The 17,426-nt window shown below is 44.6% G+C and overlaps 1 protein-coding gene across 2 annotated transcripts in view; it reads left to right on the forward strand.

The window, feature by feature from the left end:
- LOC134431554 (protein FAM219A-like) overlaps window positions 1-17,426 on the forward strand; it is a 346,687-nt gene that overhangs the window by 313,655 nt on the left and 15,606 nt on the right. For both annotated transcript variants that reach the window (XM_063179561.1, XM_063179562.1), the window contains exon 3: window positions 10,356-10,458. In XM_063179561.1, the coding sequence (XP_063035631.1) occupies window positions 10,356-10,458 (103 nt within the window). The remainder of the gene's footprint in view (window positions 1-10,355; window positions 10,459-17,426) is intronic.

Below are 17,426 nucleotides of genomic sequence, written 5' to 3' on the forward strand. Positions count from 1 at the left end.
TTTACCAACTCCCAGGGGCAGCAGATCGCAGTGCCCCCTCTGGATAGCAAAAGGAGCTGTAGCAGGAACCTCAGGAGAAGCAAGCTGGAATGGCAGGACCTCCTGGAAGGCAGAGGGTGAAAAGCTGCAGTGTAGCACAAACCCAGAGCAGTGGAAGAGGTACGGCAGGAGTTGGGCATTTGCAGTCTGGCTCCCAAACACAGTAGGGAAAAGGGTCTTCGGGATTTGTCACCGGCACTAATTGGTCCCTAGGTCTGGGCTGTGTGGAGTCACTTTTGTGACTAATTGCTAGCTCAATCCAACTGATTTTCCACAAGAAACAAGGAAGGACTTTCAACCAGAAAACTGAATATCAGTTTATATGATAACTGATCGTACATGGGCTCCTATCCCTACTGGAGACAAGAATGTAATAATGCATCACAAACACTGCATACCTGCAGAAGGCTTAAATTTTGGACCTGAATTCTAGTTGTTAATCTGTGGTGAGAAGTTATTAAGAAGAACAGTCTCTCCTAAATGAGAAGTTGATTTAAATACTTCTTGCACTGAATAGACAGAGAAATCTTGATGTACTGTCAAAGTTTTAAGGTACATTTCAGCAGCAAGTAGAACAAGCTCTTGTGAAAAATGCCAATCACTTGTTTTAAAATTTTAAAAGTTTAATAGTAATAAAATGGTTATAAAACTAGTAATACAAATTAAAGCAATAAGAATTTGGACAATCAGAGTTAGGACAACAAAGGACAATAAAAACAAAGAATTACAGATGTCTGGATGCTTCTTGGGCACTAAGCCCCAAAAAGCATAGCTTGCTAACAAAGGATTAGCCCTTAAAAGCAATAGCCTGTTGCATATTCATATATCACATATATGATTCAAAAATTCTTTTCAAACAAAGGGTGTTTTCTGCTTAACTTCAGCTTCCCCCCTCATCTTGTAAATCAATCTTCTCTGGTTGCACGAAGTCTGGGCCTTCCCGATAAGGAGGCAATAATTCTTCTCTTGGAATCCTGTTGTATCTCCATCCAGAGAGGATAATGAGAAGAATTTCTTGGTTGTCTTTTCCATTCCTTGGGTTGGTTACAAAAAGTATCTTACATCACATAGTTTCTATTTTAATATTATGCTATAGCCTAAAAACTATATATACCACACTACTTAAAGGGATTAATATAACTTTCCAACATAACACATATAGTATTCATTTTAATATTTGCAAAGAGCCAATCATATAATAAGCATTTTTCACACTCTGAAAATTTAAGAAAACAACACACGATTTAAAAATACAGCTGCAGAATGTTTCACTTCCCAGAATCAATGTGAGATAAAAGAGAAAGACACACAGGTGACATCACAGGTTGCCAGGAAGAGAAGCAGGGTCAACATTTTCTGTTGTGAGGTGTGTTAGTCTGATGAGTTGCCATAAAGGGAAACAGTAATAACTCAGGCCTGGTGTCAAGCTAGGCTGGGAAAACACTAAATGGTGGTGTGTCTTGGTTTACAAGACAGGTGTTGAAATAAACAGGGCCAGGAGACTTCTTCTCCTTTTTAATGCCTTTATTAAAAGTGATCAGCTCAGGATTGGGCAGCTCGACGGGGCTGCAGTCTCCTGTCGTCTCTCCCAGGGCGACTCAGAGGAGGAGGATAAGCACAGCTCTGTCCACTAGGGGCAGAGCTGGGGAATCACATCCTCGTGGGAGCCTTTAGGGCATGGTGATCCCGTCCAATGTTAGTTTTCTCTGTTCCTTCCTGCCCGCTCCCGGTTTCGGGACGACTCCCTTGCTCAGGGCGAGAGGGGCTCCGAAGGTGTTCAGCATCTCTGCAGGCTCAGCACTCGGCTCCTCACGTCCAGACATCACTCCAGTCTCTCAACTCTTATTTGGCTCTTTGTTTTTGGGGTTTTCTCCGTGCGTTTGGAGCCGTAGTCCCCCACAGCATGCTGGTCCTGGAGTCACTTTGCATAACCCCCCGCTCCAGGTCTCTTCTCCTCACTGTTCGGGAAGGTCCCCACCCGTTACTGTCTCGGAGAAGGGCCATTACCTCGGAGAAGGGCCATTACCTCGCCCCAGCCAGACCTTTTACTAATACACAAACAACCATTAACAAAAACGACCCGCAATTACCATAATACAGGTAGCAGCCCAGCAGTAGTGGTAACTTTTTTCTCACAGAAAAAAATCAACTGAATTTTTGTTCATAACAGGTGTCTGCTCGGGAAGGCAGAAAGCCTCCCTTGGAATGGAGAATGTAAACCCCCTCCCTCCAAATTATTAGAATTTTGAAATTAAGGGCCTCTTAGGCAAAGATATGGGAATAGGAATAACAGTTCTTTACTAGTATATATAACAAGGCAAACAAAACAATAACAACCACAGCATAAGTAAGAAACATAACCAGGAACCCAGTGACAGCCTTTTCGGCTGCAGCACTTTCCTCTTTGCTGTAGTTATGGTCACAGCTGGTAGGGGTACTGGCAGGCTCCTGGTGTACAGGGCAGGTGCAGTGATCCCCGTATGGCTGCAGGGGGAGCTCTGGCGTGAGCTCACGCAGCACATGGCAATAATGGCTCAGCCGGGAAGGGATGGAACAAAGGCTTTGCTTTACAAATCCTTGGAGCAGTCAATCTCAGTGCCCCTAGCAGGACTCTTGAAAGCAGCAGGCTGGAACAGCAGGGATGAGCAGAAATCTCAGGGTGGTGGACGAGATGTATCAGAACTCCACGGCAATAGCTGGAACTTGCGGAATGACCTGGTAGGGCAGGGGGATGTGGGGCCCAGCAGCAGAAGAAAAGTTCCCTGCTGGGTTATGGTGATGGCAGGGAATTCCTTTCCCCAAGTTGCAGGTCTGACCGTCCTCCTCCGAAGCCCAGCATAGAGAGAGAGAGAGAGAGAGAGCGTCCTCAACTCTCCAGCCCTCATCTCTTTACCTGCCTCTCTTTTCGGGATATCTTTGTCATCCCTCCCCCCCTCCCCATCCCCCAGAGAAGCTCCCTAAAAAACCCCCAGAGGAGTTCCCCCTCCCCACCTTCTCAAGCACACAACCATCAGTGCTTCTTAGCAACTCAATGGGAAAATTTCCACAAGTAACAGGGAAAGAAAAGACAAAAATCTCAACCCCAACATGGTGAGGCTTTGATGGACACACTTTTCTATCCCACTGGGCCCCTGAGTGGCAGCCTCAGTATAAGGAGAAAAAGTAAAAGGATAAATCCCCTTTAGCAGGTTTTAAAGTACAGTTTTAGCATCCATGCAGCAACCAGGTGCAGATAGAGGCAAGGTCTGTACCCCAACTGGTTCTTATCCAGAAGTTTTATGACCACCTTAGTGTGTGTTGTCAACAAGCTGCTGTGAGTCGGGGTGTAGCGGGTTGACTTTGGCTGGCTGTCAGGTGTTCACTAAGTCACCTTATTACTCCCTTTCCCAATGGAACAGGGGACACAACAAGATGGAGAACAACCAGCAGGGTGAGATAAGGCAGTTTTATTACAGTTGTGAGAAACAACTGCTCACTTAAAAATTTTAAAAGGTTTATAAAACCTTTATAAAAATACAACAAAATGACTATATAAGGAAAAATTTGCAGTGCTGGGAACTGCCCCCCGTGGATACCATGTGGCCGGTTCATCTTCAAGATGAATGCTCAGTCTTTTATACCCCTGGGGGTTGCATCAACCAGCCCTGGCCCCTCCCAAAGTCTGTCAGTCAGCTCTTCTTTGCCATTTAGTGGTGGAGACTGCTTTCTTGTAACTTGATTGGAGGTCAGGTGTTGCCATGCCGCGCCCCCTAAGCAACAAGCTTTTCCATTCCCGACTGCCCCAGGTAAGGGACACGTGCACGTCTTCTTTAACTTGCCCTAGACAACCCCGGCTGTCTGATGGTCACAATACGGGGGGGGGGGGGAGAAGGGAACTATGGGGAGAACAGAGGACATCTAAACTACAGTAACATAACTATACATCACTAAAGCTTTTCTTAATATTCACACAATAGTTATCTCTTAATTGTGAGAGCAAATCATCTCATTATCCATCTATAACACAGTGGAAGTGAGTTGGTAAATAAGGACTTTACAATTAAAATTGTAAGGCAGGTATGTTTTATTCCAGCTGGGACACATAGGGGATATTTCTACCATACATGTGTACCTGGTGAGACAGGTTTCAGGTTTAAATACAAATTGATCCCCCAAGCCCACACCTCCCTGCCAGCCCATTCCCAGCCCATTCTCCACCTTCTTGTGATTCATATTATAATTAGTCTTTGGTGGTGCCACGCTTCCTGGTGGTCGGGGGTAGGGGTCTTCAATGAAGTAACATCATCTTCTTCAGTGTTTGCTGCTTGACCTTTTCTTCTGGGCAAGCGCAGTGGAGGTTTGGCTTTCTCCCAGGTCAGTTTGTCCTGGCCAAAATAAGGGGTCTGGTTCTTGCTGGCTCCTTAAGCAAAAGGTTCTGCTTTATGGGTTTCAACAATACCTGAGTCTTGCTTTACTGAGTTTTCTTATCTTTATGGCCTTTACTTAGCAACTAAATTCTTATGTGTTCTGTTACAAGTTGTTTCTACCAAGCAAGTTACATTCCTGTTACAAACTCTGTTCTGTACTTTTGCAAACTTGCTAAATAAGTTATATATATATTTCTGTTTTCCTCCACCCGCCCGAGTACATTATATGCTTCTAAAATTCTGAGTTTTCATTAACATACATGTTTCCCACATTAAAAGACAGAAATAAGCAAGAATCTGTGTGTGCATAAGCTAAAGAAAAAAAGGTCAGTCTCTACTTCCCATCAGTAGCAATGTTCGGACACTTCCTGGGAAGCAGGGCTTCAGCACACATAATGGTTCCTCCAGGAGCCAAACACTGAAGAATCACAAATGCCCCATCTTCCTCTTTTGTCCCTGTTGCCATGTATCACAGTGCAGGTTTGTTGTGTTACGTTGCAACTGAGTTCATCGTTTCCAGAGAGGGTCCAGCTGCTGGTGCTGGGCATGGGAACAAACGAGATGGGTCTTGGTTTCATAAAGCTCAAGAATCCATTTATTACCCCTGGGGAGGAGGGGCTGGACAAAGACGAAAAGACCAGGCAAAGGCAGGGTCATGGGGTTTTATAGGGTATCACGGGGGTGGAGTTAGGGCTTGGGTCAAGGGAGGAGTTATTAGCAACACAAGGAGGGTACAATCAAATTCCCGCCTCTTAGGAACAGGGGAACTCCACAATGATGGTCGTCTCGCCCATTCGAGAAAAATTCCCGCATGCCATAATTTTTCAGTATATGGATGACATTTTAGTATGCACTGAGACTGACCATTATTTGGAGATGGTTCTCAAAAAGACTATTCAAGCCATTGAAGGAACAGGATTTGAAATTGCTACAGAGAAGACTGAGTGCACCTGCCCGGGGACCTACCTTGGATTCCAAATTGGCGAAAGGACCATCGTACCTCAGGAGCTTATCATCAAGGACAGTCTGAGAACTCTGAGGGACCTAAATTAGTTATGTGGAAGCATAAGCTAGGTTTGTTCACTGCTAGGGATCACGACCGAGGACCTTGCACCCCTTTTCAACTTCCTGAGAGGCTCTGATGACCTCGACTCCCCATGAACCATCACACCAGAAGCCCACGTAGGAATCCAAAATGTATCAGAGGCACTGTGCTTAAGACAAGCCCACCGTGCTGATCCTACCCTGCCTTTCCAATTTGTCATCTTGGTAAGTCATCCAGGTTTCATGGGCTCATTATCCAGTGGGACCCCACTCTGAGGGACCAGCTTTTAATCATAGAATGGGTGTTCCGATTGCACCAACCACATAAGACTATCACAACACCCCAGAGTTGATGGCTTAGCTCATTATAGAGGTCAGATCATGCCTCAAAACCTTAGCAAGGTGTGAGTTCACATGTATTTACCTTCCATTGACACCAGGTGATCTGGAAGCTTTGCTCCAGACCAATGAACACCTCCAGTTTTCTCTTGGCAGCTATCCAGGTCAAATCTCTGTCCATCTACAGAAACATAAAGTATTTAATGAGTTGTCTAGGTTTGGAAAGACAGGTGTCTGCTAAGGAAGGCAGGAGCCTCCTCTTAAATGAAAAAATGTAAACCCCCTTCCTCAGAACTGCTATAAATTTTAAATTAAAGGGCTCTCAGGAAAAATATGGGAGCAGGAATAACAGTTCTTTATTAGGGAAGAAAATAAAAAAGATAAAATAAACAATGCAGCAAACCAAAACAACACTGACAGAGTCAGAATACAACCTGACACCCTGTTGGTCAGGGTGCTAGTAGCAGTCCAATTGGAATTGTGGCTGCAGTCCTCCTGGAGTATCAGGTGTGGTTCTGTTTGGGCAGGGATCCTGTAGAAGGATGTAGTCTTCCTCCGAAGATCCAGTGGAAGAGGCAGCTGTTCCTCTGGGAAATCCAGTGGAGAAGCCGTGTTGATCGTCCAGAATCTCAAGATTATATCTGGGTAAGAATGCTTGGCTCCTCCCTCTGGGCAGAGCATCTCACAATGGGATGACATAGTTCTTATCAGTCATGCAGTGACATTCAATAGCCTATTATCAGCAGATGTCTCCCCGGAGGGAGGAGTGGTTGTGGAAGAGATAAGGAAAACTGCCCACTTAACAGAAGACAACTGCCATACAGATGGCAAATAGAATACAATTTGCTTGGCAATCCAGGACATGAGTGTTTTAATTTGGTTCCAAAATCATTTAAGAGTCGAACTCCTTTTAAAGGCACTGACTGTTTTAACTGATGTCTCCAGAAAATCCCACAAGTCAGTTATGACTTGGAAAAATCCTGACACTCAGGAGTGGGAGTCTGATGTTCAAATTGTTCAGGGATCCCCAAAAATTGCAGAATTAGCAGCCATTGTCAGAGCATTTGAGAAGTTCAGACAACCCTTGCATCTGGTTACTGATTCGGCTTATGTTGCTGGAATAGCGGAAAGAGCAGAACATTCCTTATTAAAGGAAGTGCCAAATTCAGATTTATACAGCTTGCTTTCGAAGTTAACATACCTCCTCTCCCACCAAGAGCAACCATATCACATTATGCATGTGAGGTCACACACTGACCTCCCAGGACCAATTACAGAAGGCAACCAGAGAGAAGATATTTTAGCCATGGCAGTGCAGACCACCCTACCAGACATTTTCAATCAAGCCAAATTGAGCCATCAATTTTTTCACCAAAATGTACCAGCCCTTGTCCGTATGTTCAAAATCACAAGGGAGCAAGCAAGAGCAATTGTGGGCTCCTGCCCCAATTGCCAGGAGTTTGCTTTGCTCTCTATGGGGGCCGGGGTTAACCCCCAAGGCCTCAAAAGTTTACAGCTGTGGTAAACAGATATCACACACTACGCACCCTTTGGGAGACAGAAATGTATCCATGTGTCCATAGATGCCTTCTCTGGGGCTGTATTCGTATCTGCCCACTCAGAGGAAAAGGCCAAAGACATTATCAAGCATTTTCTTCTATCATTTTCCACCCTAGGCATTCCCCAAGCTATCAAAACAGATAATGGTCCAGCTTACACCTCCAAAAATTTCAAACCGTTCCTAGATCAATGGGAGGTGAAGCACACCACTGGCATACCCCACTCCCCAGCAGGGCAATCTATTGTAGAGAGTTCACCGTCCACTCAAGAGAGTCCTTGATCAGCAGCATGGGGGAGTTGAAACACTACCAAATGTAGAAAGATTTTGTAACGCTCTTTATGTCATCCATTTTCTTAATACTTCATTTATGGAGCCAAACTCCCCATTGTCAGGCACCAACACTAGCAGAGCTCAGCTCACAGAGAAACCCCCTGTGCTGATCAAAGACCCCAAATCCAAGCAAATAATGGGTCCATTTACATTAGTAACTTGGGGCAGAGGCTATGCTTGCATGTCCACAGAATCTGGCCCAAGGTGGATTCCTGGCAAGAATGTCAAGACATTTATCAAGTCGCCAAATACAGCACCCAGAGACACTTCCCTGGAACCCCAGAGACAGGAAAGAGGTCAAGCTTGGGTGGTGTGGAGCAGAAGAAGGAAAAAGACTGTAAACACAGATGTTCGTCACAGAAGCAGATGACTCTCTACTCCTCCAAAAGATTATAAGACTCTCTCTTGATCAATAAACTTTTTGGACAATGGGGGTTGACAAGATGGGATTCATCTTTTGTTTAAGAATTTTTTTCAATTGTAATAATTGTTTTTATTGTTTTACTCATGTTTCCCAGTTTAGTTAAGCGTCTGCAGAAGTCCATTGGGGTCTTCTTAGTAAGAAAAAACAGGGGAATTGTGGAATCCTCTGGATCTTTTCCCCTCAGGGAATTCCCCAGACCCTCCCTTAGAGAGACTTACCATAGAGTTTCCCCATCTGGGCAGACAGAAAAGACTTCCCTGTGGAGTCTTGCACAACACTGATCCATCCCAGTTCCCTTCCCCATATGTCGCAACTTCCCCTGGTTTCTCCTTACCCTGTTTCCTCATTGTTTGTGGTGCCCCGGTGGCCAGCCCCTTCTTCCCTGAAAGCCAATCCCCTTTGCCCTGCTCCTTGGTACTGCCCCCATAGCCTCCCCTACTTAAACCTTGCAGAGAGCACATGGTTGATCTTTTGTCTCTGGTTTCCCCTTTGGTGTGCAGAAATAAACCTCAGTGGAATTAACTATATAAAAGGCCCTTCTGCCTCTCTTTGCTGAGCTTGCTGTGGTGAGTGTGGTGTGTGTGGACTTGACTGCCTTGCCTGAATGTTTACCCAAGCAGCATTTCCACAGGAGATGCTCATTGGGGAAATAGGTAGCAGCAACCACTATCTTAACCCCCACACTGCACACTGCTACACAGGCTGGCTTGTACTGTGTGAATTAAGGAGCCCCTGGGTTGACTGACAGGGGCCTAGTCCAATTACATCTCTCCTAAGACTGCAGGCATTTCACTGGCCAGAACCTGAAGGGGCGTAGAGATCTGACCAATGAAAGTATCCAGACCGGGTTTTTCAAATGCTCTATATAGGGAAGGGCTTGGGAAATAAACTCTCTCTGTTGCCACATGAACACCGGGGTAAGTGGTCTTTGTCTCCTGCCCACCCCCCACGAGTCACATCACATCTCCCTTAGCTTTATATATCTGAGCTGGCATCATATGGTATGGAATATCCCTTTGGCTAATTTGGGTCAGCTGGCCCGGTTGTGTCCCTGTGTCCCTTCCCAGGATCTTATCCACTCTCACCGCCTTTGATGGGGGAAGGAATGTCAGAGGGACAGCACTGCTCAACAGTAGCCAAAACACTGGTCTGTTATCAACACCTGTCCAGCTACCGATGCAAAGCACAGCACTATGAGGGCTGTGAACTTCACCTCAGTCACACCCAATACAGTGGGTATGTTAGCTTTAGCATTTGGTGACCTTGGAGACAATGGGACATGGCTCATCCAGCTGTCCTTTCCTGAGAGATAGAGAGGTAATGCCTGTTGCTATTAATTCTGCTATGCCTTTTGCTGCTATTGTGAGTGTTCAGGAACACATAATCATGGAATGATTACATGCAGGTGCTTTTATTAAGGAGCTCTGGGTGTCAGGGGTACACAGACCCAAATCTGACCCAACATGGTTTTGAGCCAAACATGGTTTATATTCTATCGTTATATAACTTACATAATAATTATTGAACTTATATTGTTCTACTGTATACATTGATTTCATCCAAGCATGGATTTCTCGTGATCCCCATCAAGCCCCTAACATAGTTTCTCATGATTCTTTAAACAGTAATTATATCTCATCACATCTAACAATTATATCATTTATCATATACTGACTACACAGGTGCAGTTTCACACGATCTAGCAAATACAAGGCCTAACATTTCCCAGGGCCTACCTTTAACATTTTCCCAGGGCCTAAGAAGCCTAACTTTCTTTCTAACTCTCCGAATTTTCTATGATTTTAAAATCTTTTACTATCACTATCAAATGTGGAGATTCTCAGTTCAGTCGAAGAGAATTCTCCCAGGCTTCAGGGCTGGGAAACTTAGAGAGGAAGAATGAAAACAGTTATTATCTCTCCTTCTGTTCATGTTGTTTATAGATATGTACCTTCAGAGTGTGCTATCCATAGTTCACCAATAGTGTGAAAGGTTTTTACTTTGAGACCAATCAGATTTCACCTTAGTGATCCTGGTTATAAAAGGATGCTACCTCTTAATAAAGTACCTCTTTTTCGCCTTCTGAATTATGGAGTCATTTCATCCATCCCTGACTCAACAGCATCAATCAAATCTGAGTTTCTGCAGCTGTATGGTGGCCAACCAGGCTGTTGCCCTAATTTTGCTTTCCCTCTTGGTATCCCATATGCAGAGAAGCAGAGGGAGCTGGCTCAGAAGGGCTTCCTGAAGAATGGCAACATGGGAAGCCTAGTTAATCAGCAGCCCAAGAAGAACAATGTGATGGCACGAACAAGGTAAAGGACTGGAAAAGCACTCCTCTGTGCTTTAAGCTGCAATCCCTAATGACCTTAGGATGGGCAAGGATAATGGTCATTGCTATTTGCCTACTGCCAAACATACTGCGAGAGCAGTGATAACCCTTCCCGGTGCTGACACGCCCAAATGCTGTGTTGCATTCCATCCCCTGGGGAGATGCAGGGACAGCTGGGCTCAGGACTGGTGACAATGCAGCCTGAAGGAGGCAGAGGCAGCCCAGCGTGGTTGAAATTAGGGATTTGATATGACTGTTTTACATGTTCTGGGTAGTCTCACATAACACCTAATCCTGACAGCAGGAGAGTGTATGATGCTGCTTCATGTAACACAAACTGATTGAAAGCTTAATTCTGCTTTGGCTGCTTTTATTACAGTAGTTCCCCTGTTCCTTTTTGATGATGACCCCTTCTCCATACTTATTGACTTAAAAAAGGATTGTGAACAATCCATCTCTGTGTGCTTTGCCATATACCTCCTCCTCATTTGAAACAGCATGGTCATACTTTGCTGGAGCTACTTTGGCACATCTCTGTATGACAGTATCAGACAGTGCTACAAATTGCTGTAAAAAAGGATGTTATTGGATGAATACTTTCATTTAGAATGTTTCTATTGTTTCCATGCAAGCTTCTGTACACCAATGTATCATTTACCTTCATTCAGGAGTAAGGAACCTCCCCTGAGTCCACAGGATTATATGCTTTGCAGTTTTTAGAGGAGGACCTCACTTAGAATAACAGCAGAATATGATAAAGTTGCTTGAATTACCATATATTACATAGAAAGGGAACTGCAGATCAGAGCCTTTGTGTTAATTAATTAATTCCCAAACTCCACAATAGTAGTCATAAATCATGACAGGACTTTGTCAAGTTTTATTTGTAAGCCCCTGTGATGTTGGAACATACTGCATTACTCACTGCTCTGTTTGGTTGTTGAGATCATACAAAGGAAGCAGACCCTTAGTGGCAGCAAGAAATTGGGCAGATGCTCCCACTGGCTTTTCCATGCTTCTTGTCTTCCAAATACAAACTGAAAAAAATTGGTTTCTTTTGACAATAGTGTTGCCTTCAAGGCGTGGCGACCTGGTTCTAAGTCCGGCACGGTGGCCCAAAGCCCAGGGTCACTCGGTCCATATGCTCCTGACACCAATGTGGTGGACAGCAAATGGCGTTTATTGAGGGGTCTCAGGGGTTTATAATGGCTTGGGCAGTCAGCGTCATTTCCTTCTGCTCACGTCCGGCTGGGTGTGGCCGGGCACAGAGCAAGGGTCTGACTGCAGGGTGGGGGGTGTCCTATCTAACTGTACAGCCCGAATTCTTCCGCACGCTTGTCCCTGACTCTCCACACAATAGACTGAACACTAGTTTTCCAAGAGGAATGGTAGAAGATTTGGTGCTTAAGAAGTTTAGAAACACTGAAATTAGTGAAGGAAGATGCTAAGGGAGAGAAGATGGGATATGTACAGGTGCCTACTTGTAAAATTAGTGACTTCTCCTTGGAGAGGCTGCCCTTTCTGAGCTGTCAATGAAAAGAAGAGTGATTTCGGTGGGAAAGGACTGAACAATGACACCCATCAACAAAAGCTTTAAGCAGCCAGTTCAGTCCATTTGTGTACACCTGAGCACTGTTCAGAGGACATGTGGATGCCTCCACTGCCAAGAAGAGCCTGTTGGCAGTAGACTTGCATTTCTTAGTTACTTTTCACACAGCTTTTAGAAGCATCACTTTGGATCTGCAAAACAGAGGTTTGCAGCCATTGTTTTAGCAGCAGATGTAGCCAAGCTCCATTGTTCCCACATGGCTGGGAGATGTCTGGCACAGGGTCTCACTGGCCCATGTCTCTTAATCTCCCAGCTCCCTTGGCTTTCCGAGAGCCAAGCAGCACCACAAGCATAGCCCTAGTAATACTTCAGAATGGTTTTGTCTGTTTTGCCACAAACAGGGAACCCCAGGAAGGCAGAAATACCACAAGCTTGTTCAAGCAACTTTTCACAGGATAATGACTGCAGTACAATAGGAGATATTCCAGTGGGATACTCTGCAAAACATTCAGGTTATGGTAGTTCTTTAAAGTCTAAACTGTTGACTTCCTCTGGTCTCTGCAGGAGGAGAATAAGCTCAAGCTGTTGCCCGATTGATAAATGACACAAAACTCGGATAAGTTTTGTGGATGCTTTATTAAGGGCCCGGGGAACTGGGGGACTCACGTCCCTAAAGTCCTAGCCCCCAAATTCACGTATGAGTGCTTCCCTCTTATACATGCGACTCACAACAAAGTCTCCAAGGAACAGTTTCCCCGTTCCCCTTGCCTAGCCTCCAAGAAACAGTTCCCCGTTCCCCTTGCCTGGTCACAGACCCCTTGTGATACATTCCTTGGTTCACAAACAAGATCATTAATCCTCTGCTTATCTTATTCTAAGAGCATTGTATGCTGCCTCTAGACAGGTTAGCATTCTTACTTTCTTGCACTAGTTTAATTATTTATTAAATCCCTAAGACTACCTGCTAGGTTACACACAAAACTCAACACACTTTTCAACGGCTACAAAACTGCTTTTTAACAAACCAGTTCACACACAACTCACTATAATTAAATATTTTGCTAAATTTCATTTCTTTTCCAACATTTCCCCCCTTTTGAGCATCCTTCAGTCCTGCTGCAAGGATGCTCAATCAACAGTATTGACAGTAACATCTTCATAACGAGGTGGGGAATGTTCTTCATTCTGCCGCCCACGGGTCATCGCCTTCAGCAACCGGAGAGATCGCCTCTTTTCCTTTTCGATCACACCTAAGAGGCATCTATATACAATCCATATAGTCACTAGAAATACTAAAAACCTTAGTACATACTGTATAGCAGACGTAATCCAGCCAGACAGGTGAAGCCCCAAAGAATCAAATACTGCTCCTATCCAATTATGCTGTGCTTCCCTTTCAATTTCCTTGGTTTTTGTTTCCACTTCTGCCAGTTGAGAAATATCTTTCTCAACTTCAAGTGTAACATTTGGAATGTGTACACAGCAATGATCTGTTCTCCTACTCAGGTAACCACAAACTCCATGTTCCTTTAACAGTAGCAAATCCAATGCCATTCTGTTTTGTAGGGTCATTCTTGATGTAGCTTGCAATTGCAAATTTAGATCCTTAAATCCCTTCTTAGTAGCTGCTGCCAACCTTTCTGTCTGTCCTAACAAATTGTTGAGCATTTCCCTGTTTCGATATGTCGCTACCAGAGGGAATAATGACTCCAATATCCATCCAATTTGCACTCCTGAGCCAGGTTCATGCCACTGCTCCTCTAGGGATTCTTCCCTCTTTCTGAGTCCTTTCCTTTGGATCAATCTATTCTGTTTCCAGTATGGACACAATGTGGGAACCCCTAGGGTGATTTGTGTTACTGATCCATCTAGAGGTAAATGTGTGGTCCACTGTCCATGTCCCAACACCCAGACTAGATTTCCAGGGCTATGCACAGTAGTATATCTGCAATCTATAGGTCCATCCATGGACTCTCTGCTAACCGTGTGATCATACCCCCTACACTCGCATCCCCACTTTAATGCCATTTTCACCGGTACCAATCCGATTCGGTCTTCCGGTGTATCACATGTAAAAACCTCAGTACAATTCCAATCCTCTTTCTGCGGTCTGAACTCTCGGGAAGATGTAGACGTGATAAGGGCCCTATAATGTGACTGATTCTTTACTCCTGACCATTGGATGCACCATTGTACTTCCCCAAGGTAATTATAGTGTTCCAAAACACTAGGTCCCCATAATGTCTTCCAACTATTCCAGGTGTCAAAATTCTGTGTGACATTCTGACAACTCATCTCGTTTTGTTGGGATTTCGTTCTTATTCGTACTGTATTGCATGGCTCATCTATTGGGGTTGCAATTAAACACCTCCTGGTATTTTGAATCCAACCATAATGATTGGATTTCTTTTCACATTCCTCTCTAGTCATAGCCCGAGTGGTCATACACAAATCCCTCCATACATCTACTGGTTTGGGAACTGACTGGCAGGACCATGAAACATTCTTGAATGTTTCAGGCATTTTGGTTACTGGTATTATTCCCCAGGGAATTGGTTCACCTGCAGCCTGTGGTAACGGCAGGCAAGCTGTTATTTTAGTCACATTCTGCATGATCCCAAAATCTCTGATTAATCCTACCACTAAATTTTCCTGCTCAGTATTTCGTTCTATTGTATCATTAACCTCCCGCCTACTCCTACCGTGTCTCTGTAAGGATAACATCATTCTGTCATGCCTCCACCATGCATTTCCTATTCTAGGATTAGTGACACTCGACCACCCACAACCTTTGCCTTCCTTTCCCCACCAATTGGTCCCGTCCTCTATTCTGTCCCAGGTCAGTTCCCGATTTTACTTCCACCATTTGACCCAAAGGTTCCTTTGATATCTTGATCTTACTAGGAAGGAACAATTTATTCTGAGAGGTGGCCCATCCCACATGTCCACTGCCGTTGATACTGGATTAACCTTTATGTTTTCAGCACGATCCCCTGTCCATGGCAAAACCCTCATACTCACTCTTTTGTAATGAAAACTGTCCCGTATTTTGACCAAATATGTATATTCTCCCGTATCGTTTGTGGTTACCTTGGTAAGATTCAGTACCGTGTTTCCTTGTTGTTTATCCTGATCCCAACCGACTCCTATCTTGCCTCGGCTTCTTTCAGCCCCCCGTTGCCATATTGCAATAACTTCACCGGCCTCAACTTTCTGGCTGTCAAAGATAACACAAGTTAATTGAACATCCATCCCTTCCATGACTGTAACCTTTGTTTCTTCAACCTGTACAAGAGTAGACCCTTGAACGGGTACTAGTCTCATGATCACTAGCAGTAATATAATTAAGAAGGCGGCTTTGCGCGGAAGATCATCCGGGTTGGAGACACTATCTGGGTTTCCCACTGGAACGGTGCCTTCTTTACCCTGGTGTAATGGATCCAAGCATCCATCCCCTGGACCTTCACCGCCGTGTAGGTCGTCATCATCACCTGGTGGGGTCCGCTCCATGATTCCCGTAGCGGATCCGTGATCCACTTCTTGACGTACACCTGGTCCCCAGGCTGGATGTCGTGGACAGAATTCTCCAGCGTGAGCGGTCTATTCCACTGTAACGTATTTCTTAAAGAATTCAAGATCTTATTAAGTGACATAACATACTCTGCAATTGCCTGGTCCCCACTCACATGTACCTCCCCTTTTTATACAGTTGCATGATATGGTTTGCCATATAATATCTCATATGGACTTACGCCTACCTTTTCCCTTGGTTTAATTCGAATCCTGAGTAGGGCCAAAGGCAAAGCTTGAGGCCAGTGCAGTTTAGCTTCCTGGCAAATCTTTTTGATTTGTCCTTTCAGGGTTTGATTCATCCTTTCCACCTGCCCACTAGACTGAGGTCTCCAGGGGGTATGCAAATTCCAGGTTATATCTAACATTCGTGCTAATTCCTGCACTACCCCGGCTATAAAATGTGGACCCCTATCTGATGACAATCCTAAAGGTACTCCAAATCTTGGTATTATTTCTTTTAACAAGGTTTTTACCACCTCCTTAGCCTGATTAGTTCTACATGGAAAAGCTTCCGGCCACCCTGAGAACGTACATACGTACACTAACAAGTATCTGTATCCCTGTGCCCTAGGCAATTCAGAAAAATCAACTTGCCAGTAATCTCCTGGTTGTGGCCCGACTTGCAACTTTCCCATTTGTATTTGTCTCCTAAATACTGGATTATTTTTCAAACATACTGGGCACATTGCATTAACTCTTTTTGCCATTGTTAACATCTGATTAGAGATTATCTCATTCTTCAAAAATTTTACCAATACTTCTGCCCCCCAATGACATTTATTATGTTCTGATTCCAAAATAAATTTCATTATGCGGGTAGGTACCACTATTTGTCCCATTGGTGTAACGTACCACCCAAGTTGATTCTTCTGTGCCCCTAGCAAGTTTATTAGTTTTCCATCTTCTATTGAATATTTGGGCTCCTGATTCAGGTATGGGGTAGCCGGATTTGTTCTTACCGGTACCAATGCCATTTGAGTCCATACTTCCCGTGCCACTTGCCGAGCTGTAACATCAGCAAATCGATTTCCTCTGTAAACGTCTCCTTCCGCAGTCTGATGTCCTCTAACATGCATTACTGCAACTGCTTTGGGACTGTGTACCGCATCCAGTAGCTGTAGCACTTCTTCCCGGTGCTTGATGTTGGTTCCCTGTGAATTCAAAAGCCCCCTTTCCTTCCATAACGCCCCATGTACATGAACCACACCAAAGGCATATTTAGAATCTGTCCAGATATTAACCCTTTTGTCCTTGCTCAAATACAGGGCTCTGGTGAGTCCAATCACCTCTGCCTTCTGGGCCGAAGTTCCGGGTAACAAAACCTTTGCCTCTATTACCCGATCCAATGTTACCACTGCATACCCGGCATAGCGAGTCCCATTCTCGACAAAACTGGATCCATCAGTGTATAGTTCCCATTCAGGTTCTTCCAATGGTTCATCCTTTAAGTCAGGTCTGCTGGCATATACTTGTTCAATTACCTCTACGCAATCATGCACCAGTCCCCCAGCTTCCTGGTCACTGCGTAAAAACTCTGCTGGATTAACATGATTAGTAGTCCTTATTTCAATATCATCCTGTTCTCTCAGGATGGCCTGGTATTGCAACATTCGACTGGATGATAGCCAGTGACCCCCCTTTTGCTCCAAAACGGCCATGACCATATGGGGAACAAACACTTTCATTTTTGCCCCCAAAGTCAATTTCCGGGCCTCTTGAATAAGAATTATTGTTGCCGCCACGGCTCGTAAACACGAGGGCCACCCGGAACTTGCCGAATCCAGTTGTTTAGAGAAGTATCCCACTGGCCTCTTCCAGGATCCCACCTT

The sequence above is a fragment of the Melospiza melodia genome, chromosome W (genome assembly GCF_035770615.1).
Source record: "Melospiza melodia melodia isolate bMelMel2 chromosome W, bMelMel2.pri, whole genome shotgun sequence".
NCBI lineage: Eukaryota > Metazoa > Chordata > Aves > Passeriformes > Passerellidae > Melospiza > Melospiza melodia.